The sequence below is a fragment of the Leptonotus elevatus genome, chromosome 17 (genome assembly GCF_054856555.1).
Source record: "Leptonotus elevatus isolate MCC_2025b chromosome 17, RoL_Lele_1.0, whole genome shotgun sequence".
Taxonomy (NCBI): Eukaryota; Metazoa; Chordata; class Actinopteri; order Syngnathiformes; family Syngnathidae; genus Leptonotus; species Leptonotus elevatus.
The window spans coordinates 11831171-11839539 of record NC_141255.1 but is presented as its reverse complement, the minus strand read 5'-3'; the positions used below and the strand labels follow the sequence as shown (position 1 = coordinate 11839539).

The 8369-nt window shown below is 41.5% G+C and overlaps 1 protein-coding gene across 2 annotated transcripts; it reads left to right on the top strand.

The window, feature by feature from the left end:
* The first annotated feature begins 1072 nt into the window (after positions 1 to 1072).
* Positions 1073 to 8189, top strand: e2f7 (E2F transcription factor 7). Of its 2 annotated transcripts, XM_086059712.1 has the most exons (13): positions 1073 to 1285; positions 1742 to 1824; positions 1948 to 2238; positions 2317 to 2476; positions 2619 to 2852; positions 3046 to 3201; positions 3285 to 3419; positions 3493 to 3645; positions 3714 to 3798; positions 4756 to 5056; positions 6314 to 6401; positions 6505 to 6815; positions 6894 to 8189. In XM_086059712.1, exons 2-13 carry the CDS (start codon positions 1765 to 1767, stop codon positions 7071 to 7073), a joined length of 2154 nt encoding a protein of 717 aa, XP_085915838.1. In that variant the 5' UTR covers positions 1073 to 1285; positions 1742 to 1764; the 3' UTR covers positions 7074 to 8189. The 2 variants fall into 2 exon arrangements, with proteins under 2 accessions (XP_085915838.1, XP_085915839.1); XM_086059713.1 differs by lacking the exons at positions 1073 to 1285; positions 1742 to 1824 and having other exon boundaries at positions 2080 to 2238; positions 2317 to 2489.
* Positions 8190 to 8369: the final 180 nt, after the last annotated feature.

The window sequence follows — 8369 nt, the reverse complement described above, 5'->3', positions numbered from 1 at the left end:
TTTGAAGACATTGATTGTCCATTATGGTAGTGATATAAATACGTAAATAACAATATGCAAGTGGGTTTTGTGGGAAGGAGTTTAACATTTCTCTAGCAGCAAAATAATAAATAAATAAATAAAACACACATACTACACCAGTGGTAGGCAAACTCAGTCTTCGAGTCCTGCAAGTTTTGGAGGTTTCCCTCTTCCAACACAAGCTGATTCTGATTATTATTATTTTTTAAATCAGAGCTTGCTGATGAGCTGATCATGTATCAGAAGGGACACATCCAAAACCTTTAGGACTCCGGCCCTCGAGGACCGCGTTTGCCCACCCATGAACTACACAGTATATAACGAATAAGCACACAAACACGAAGCAAGTACTAATATTAGTTGGAAATGCTGAAAACAAAATCATTGGGACCCCCTCACCACACTCTTGGGGGCTTGCACGCCGCAAGAATCAAGACAAAGGCAGGCAAAATTCTCTCGGACCCTCCACACTTGGGTCACCACCTCTCTTTTCAGTCTCCCTTCCTCAGCTCAGCGCTATCAAACTATGCACACTAAAACCAGCAGACATTCCCATGTCTTATTCCCTCTTGCTATAACAGGTGACAATAATAATAATAATAATTATTATTATTATTATAATGAAACAGTGCAATGGTGCTCTCTGCTCATTGAAAAACCTTGTTCTTTTGATCCTTGTAATTTGATTCGTGATGATTATTTTGAGTTGAAAACGTGATGAAATAATGTTTGACTACAATCTGCCTGCTTACAATACGTTTTTTTTTCTCCGTGTAAAGGAAGCATTTGCATTGCGGAAATATGCCCGGGTGTTGTCCATATGTTACGCAATCTTATGAGACCTCTTCTCCCTTCTCAAGCTTTGAGGCAGCGCGCCTGTTGCCCCGCCAACACAACTCTCAAGAGGCGTGGTCGATAATTCGCATCCATTGGTAGAAAACTTGAAGAGCAGGCAAATACGGCCTCTCTCATTGGCTAACATTTATGCGACGTCACACCAAGCGCTACTCTGATTGGCCGGCCGGTGCCAGATGTCGAAGAGCGCCAGAAAGCAAGCTTGAGCGGGTGATGCAGAGTCTCCACAGGACAGTGCAGAAATTCCTCCACCGGAATAAGTAGTGGGGTGGATGGCCACTTATTTTAAAGAGGGAAAATTAGCTGCGATGGTGGCTTGACGAGAGGAATCCACGACGACGACTTTCTTTCTGGAAGAGGACCGAGTCGGAGTGGATCGTTTAGCTTTTACAGCTAAAACAGCGGCAAGGTGGGCATATTTTCAGCTTTGAACGCCTGATTTGAGTTTGGACTAGGCGCCAATGTTACATACCCATCCAACAATATCGACTATTGAACGATATTATCTACCTTACCTTCTGGTATGTATTAAATGCGAAGCTGCAGTAGAAATGGCGTATTTATGAGTCATTAGGGCAACTAGGTCGTAGATGTTACATGTAAATGTGTGAGATCAAAGTGCTGATTAACACGCCAGATCAATTTATATGCTGTGAAGGAGTAACTGCAAGTACTTAATTACAATGGTGATCGTTTAAATTAGGATGAGAAAGGCACTACAAGTAACTAGTTATCTTAGCGCCAAATTAAGCTGCCCTCTTAGTTTTTTTTTTTTTCCTAGCATGGTTTATGTTTAACATCTCTAGTCATGAGATTGTTTATGCTTTTACCACCTATTGATAGTCTTGTTTGTATTGTAATGCAGATTCCCCCTCTAAAAAGAAGAAAATGGAAGTTGAATGTCTTGCACTGAAGGATCTTACAAGTTCAAGGAAAAGTGAACAGAAGGTAAGACTGCCAGATAAAAGTTAAAGTGGGCAAGTTAGAAAAGTGCTTCCATATAAGGAAATTGAGAAAACACTACACTAACAGTACTTAAACAGCAACATTTGAAAATGGTCTCTGTTACAGGAAAATATATTCACAGTTTGGAGGAAATCCACCCCGACACAGTCTACCGAGCCATGCGTACCCGTGATGAAGCGGAAAGGCGGCACCCCAGACTCTCTCCACGTCACCCCGGTCAAACATGCCACTGAGCCCGAACCCTGGTCGCCCACAGCCAACCTGAAGATGCTGATCAACGCCGCCAGTCCTGACATCCGAAACCGCGAGATGAGAAAAGTGCTTTTTAGGCCAATAGAAAACGAATCGGAAAGTGCGGCTACAGCCAAAGACGATGGCGAGGTGGCTGAGGACCAGGTGAAAGATTCATCATCAAAACCATGACCTAAAGCTGAAGCCTGACATCAAATACAATAAACGCGCGTTTTCTTCCAGTTCGAAGCAGTGGAAGAGGACGACGACGCCGAGAAGAAGCCGAGCAGGAAGCAGAAGAGCTTGGGTTTGCTGTGCCAAAAGTTCCTGGCTCTCTACCCGGATTATCCGGCACACGACAATCCAATTTCGATCTCCCTGGATGAGGTGGCAAACAGCCTGGGTAAGAACCAATGGTAATTATAGTGGTACCTTGACTGACTGTTTTTTTTCCTCCCGTGACCAACTACACACACACACACACCTCACGTTTTTGTGTGTGTGTGTGTGTGTATTATAATATTTTTCAAATTCAATTCTGTCAGGGGTGGAGCGGCGGCGCATCTACGACATCGTCAATGTGCTGGAGTCCCTCATGATCGTCGGCCGCAAGGCTAAGAACAGCTACACGTGGCACGGCCGCCTGCGCCTGGCGACCACGCTGCAGGAGCTGCAGCGTCGAGGCCACCAGCAGGGCTACCGCCGGCAAATGGAGCTCGCCGCCAGGGAGGCCGGGCGGGGCCAGGAGGGCGACGGCGGGGAAGACGACAACGTCCACGGTAGGAATGAATGTGTCCTGGATAAAAATAAAAATAAAACACCATAGCGGCGTGGTTTCCATGGCAACGCGCCTCAAAAGTTACACTTCGCTTGCTCCTCGAACAAAAAAATCCAAGACTCTCAATTCATGTTACTACACTACCTACTACTTTCCTCCCAGTTTTGACAATTTTATCTGCACGTTGTCCGCAGCGTCTGGAAACAGGAAAGACAAATCCCTGCGCATCATGAGCCAAAAGTTCGTCATGCTCTTCCTGGTGTCCAAGTCACAGACTGTCACTCTGGAAGCAGCGGCGAAGGTTCTCATTGAGGAGAGCCAGGACTCGTCCAGTCACAGCAAGTACAAAAGTGAGCACCGGCACTGCTGTGTTGATTTGTTTCCCTATTTTGTAAATAAATAATAAATAAATAAACACGCGTGTGTCTTTCAGCCATGGTGCGGCGTCTCTACGATATTGCTAATGTGCTGACCAGCCTGGGCCTCATAAAGAAAGTGCACGTGCGAGATGAGCGAGGCAGGAAGCCGGCTTTTCGATGGTTGGGACCGGTGGATTTCAACAATTCTGGTGCGTATCTCGGACTTATCGATCGGCAAGCTTCTACTGTGTAACACATTTTTTATCTCTTTATCTGCTATAGCTGGTTCTGTTGTGGGCGCCACCCTGCCTGAAGGTCAGGACCTCAGGAAAGCCAAGATGGCACGCCACGCCTCTTATAACCTCATCCCGACGTCCGTGGCCATCCAGCGGCGGATCTGCTCGGCACCAAGCAGCCCGTGCACGGACATGAACGGTGAGCGATGCTTCTTTAGTGTCGCATCTTGTGAACGAGGGTGAGCTCATCACAATTTTCTTACGCAGGGTTTGCACCTCAGCCGCTGGATTATTCCATCAAGATGGGAGCCGGCGAAGCAGTCTGTCGACTGGAGTTTGGAAATCACAATGGGTGAGTTCTACAGCTATAATTACACATGAACTCATTCGCTGCCATTGACGGCTATAGACGTCAAAAATTCATTTAAACTATTTCTATTAGTTGAACATTTGTTCCCACTTTTGCTAACAAGTATGAAAGTATGAAAGGAGTATGAAAACCTAGAAAAATTTTTTTTTGTAAATTTCAAACCGATACAAAATTTGTGATTAGTTAACTAGTAAAGTCATATGATTAATTACAATTAAAAAATTTAATCGCCTGACAGGCCTAATTAAAAACAAAATATTAAAAATAAGTGGCATTTAATCGCATGATAATTTTATATCTGTTATAAATGTACAATAAAAACTATTCTAGGTTTTCATAAAAAATAAAAATATATATTTTTTTAACTAATCGAAATAGTTCACATGAATTTTTGACGTCTATAGTCGTCAATGGCAGTGAATGACTTAATCAGCAAATTATGAGAACAGCAGCTGACTGTGAGTTTAATGTTTTGTTTTTATATCAGTGCATTTTAAGATTTCGTTTTATGGTGGTTTTTCATTCATTTTTAACGAAATATTATATAAAAATGTAGTTTTAATTTGTGTGATAATGGCATTTATTTGGATATTCATGTAGAAAGTAGGAAAATACACACCGTTCTGGGAGTGGGGGGGGACTGCAATAAATAAATGAGCTATTTTCTGTATGTTTGAGTAAAAGGACAATTTTGTTGTATTCTATAAACTTATTGACAAATACAAATATTATAATGTATTCCAAATGCAAATCCCTCCCTGGCTATAATTTGTTTTTTAATTTATATAATGAAACTATAAATACAAATGGAATTTATAAACAGTTTATTTTTGTTTTTAACTCGTCTTAGTTTCTGAAGGCAGAAATAGAAAGTGCCCAAATAAAATCCACAATACTTAATGTCATGTTGCTAGTTTGACGCTACCCGTTCCTCTGCAGAAACCCGGCTTCGTCTTCCACGCAGCCCACCCTGCTGGTCCCAGCCTTGCACCCGGAGCAGCTCTTTACTCTGTCCTCATCAAACCCCTGCCTGGCCTACCAATCCAGCCTGTCCCAGGCCTCCGTGGTCATGTTGTACAACCAGCCCTACGTGATCAGCAAGCCCAACGGCGCCGCCGAGGGCCCCGGGTCGCCGAGGGAGGAACCGACAGAGGGGAAGAAGAGATGGAGAGAATCCGTGGAGGAAGAGGAGGTTGTGGCGGTCAAGAAAAGTCGATCTGGTTTTGAGCGAGGACAGGAGGTGAGGCATAAACTAAAACCGATTTTATTTCATTTTCAGCAGGTGGTGAGGCATTAAGAATTTTCTTTTGTGTGAGCCCAATAAAGCATATTGAAATGGCCTGCTTGCCAGTAGGTGGCTGCAATTACCTTTATAATTAGTGTTGTGAAATGTGAATCTATTCATTCTGACACATTTTTGCATTTCTATTTCATTTCCTAAATTATCACAAAAAAAAAATCAGACTAAACATTTTAGTTGAACGGTTAATGGGAAAAAATACCTATTCTATAGAACTATAAATAAATACAAAAAAAAAGTACAAATGCAATTTAATGCGCTACCATTAGCATAGTGGATAATTTGTTTTAATTTGTTTTATTAAACAGACATATAAACTGAAATATATGCCTTAAGCATTTGTACAAACACAATGTTAACAAAGTCTCTTTGCAATACAAGGGAATTATAACTATACTGTATAATAACAATTAATTAACTTGATATATTGGTTAAATATTTTTTATGGTCTCTGAAATGTATGCCTTACCGCTAATAAACATTTGTACATGATCACAATATACTGTTATAATAATTAAAATAACAATAAAAAAAAAATAGTTTTATTCCTCTGTAATTCATCTCTCTTGAATGCTTTATACTCTCAACAGTTGAGTCCAGCCGCAACAATCTGATTGTACCTTTAATATAAAAAATCGATTTGGCAATATAATCGCGATATTACAGCGCGCAATTCTCGAATAGATTTTTAAACATCAATTTTTTTATAGGAATATTCAACAAAACGTCTTACTTAGGGTTAGTATTCACACATTAAGCATGAAAGAATATTATATTAATGGAATATTAAGCCATTTTTTTATTTCAGTGCTGTTCAAACATGAAACAGACCGCAACCTGTTTGTTAAATGCCTGAATTTTCAGATAAATAAACACATGTTCATACAAATCTTACAGTGTACATGTACAAGTTTACTGATTAGTATTTTCTAAATTTGAGTTACAAAAAAAATCGTAATAATTAATTTACAGATTCGTATCGGGATTAATCGAATCGTGATACGAATCGAATCGCCAGCTACGAGGCAATTCACACCCCTACTACAGAACATTAATAGTATTGAAAAAGATTTTGACTGATACATTGATCAGAACTATTACTTTCCTTCTACGGCTCAATTATGCATAAAATTAGTAGGGACTGACTGAGTAAATGGGAAGCATCCATTGAATAATTCATCACTGCTTATCTCTCAGCAAACTCAAAGCAGCATGTCAGAAGCGTCAGATGAGAACGCCAATGGCACGCAGGCGTCACACTACCTCTACGTGCCAAACAATACAGGTAAAGCCTCCTCAACATGACCACACAATGTCTTTAATATACAATACAAAACGGATTACTAAGATGTATTTTGCTTTTTCTTTTTTTTTCTTTTTTTTTTCAGGTCTGAAAAGCCTCAACTTCCTGCTCCCCTCCGGCCAGCCCTCAGCCCATCTCCCCACTGGTACCATCCCCCCGCTGGCGCTGCCCTACGTACTGGTGCCGTCGACTGCCATCTCCCACTACCCCCTGCAGGGCTCAGACGCCCAGGTGGGTTTCAACCTGCCTGCGCACTTTATGGTGGCGGCGGCGGCGCCTTACAGCCTGGCGCCAGAGATTGGCCAGGTGTCGCCTGCTCTATCGCCTTCCACTCCGGAACAGGGCAACCAGTGGACCTCCGGGGTGGCGCATCCTACACCCAAACCGCGACCACCGGTAAAGGCGACCCGCACACATGTATGCAAGGGCTTCGCAAATCGAAAAGGATGAGCTAATCTGATTGTGGTTTTACAGACTCCGCACACTCCAAAGGAGATCCCAGCACCCGCCTCCAAGGCTTTCTTCCGGACTCCGGGCACCGCGGAAGGTGTCAGCGCAGCACCCGCAGGCCGAAAGCGGGGATCCGCGCAGAGGAGGCTGGACATCAGCCAGCATTCCCCTTGTTGGACATCTGACACTACCAATGAGCTATAAAGCCTTACAGGTGATATTTAAAGTTAGGGAATGAAATGACTGAACCTCCGCATTTGCAAATTTGGCTGTTTTGTACTCAGGACAAACCCACGTCAAACCTTTTTGAATGGGTGTCAATTACTTGTGGGTTTTCAGGGGTTCTCTATACATCTTCCATAGACTGATAAATAATTTATTAGGCGTTAAAACAAACAATAGGCCATGTTCTGAGTGAAGCAGGGCCATCCTGTGGTAGGTATTTGCCACTACAAGTTTTAAAGTCTTACTTTTCTTTTTCCTTTCTCAAATTTTAAATCAAATGACCTTCGCCCCCTAATCACACTTGCTTATTAATTCCTATTTATGTTTTTAGTTAATATATATTTACTACATGGACTGTAACAGAATACTTGAAGCACTAAGTATGTTTTTGGACAGGAATGTGTTACTGGCTCAATTGATTTCAGACATTACTGTGAAGGTAGAGTCTTGGAAAAAAAAAGAAGAAGCCAGTTTTCATCCATTACTTGTGTGGCTGTGTGTGTTCTGTGACTTGGCAACTGTTATGTTTCAGAGTTCAGCATGACTTGTTGATGCATTCAGGTACTTGAATTATTGTGACTTTTACCATAAGGGTATTTTGCAGAACTGTAAGAGTACTGTAAAGAGAAGAGTTTTAGGTCATGCGAAACAAAACAAAAATAAAACACATGAGCTGATACATTTGCGAGATAAGTGCCTTTTAAGGGTTGTTGTTGTTTAATATTTTCAGTTTCCGCGGCACATTTTTCTTCAGATTGTTTATGGAAGTTGCCATGGTAACCCCCTCGGCCTCTCTCTGCCAAAATAACGGTGCTATATGTATTAACCGACCAATCCACTGTGAAACATTCAGGCCACACCAAAGCGTGCACAGACAAACCACACCCATTTGTGTTCATTCGTGTACAGTTGTTGTTGTTGTTTACATTGTATAAAATATACAAATACTTTTGTGTTGTGACATGCTTGTTTTACTGTTATATTGCACTGTTAGTTTTAAGTATGAGCTCTTCTAAATTGGTCTAGTACCATCTGACTGTAGCTGTGGGCCATTGATTTTCCTCTAAAGACTGTAATAAAAGTTATACTTCCCAACTCAGCGCATCTTTATTTATATTGCACTTTGCTATATTTTTTTGTTATTTATTACCTGTTTAGTTAAACAAGACATTATTGGTCGGTATTACAATTTTTATATGTTGACGCGTTTTTACCAGTAGTGAAAGCCCACAATTTTGCTCACATTTACTTACGCACACTAAAAAAAATCGGACA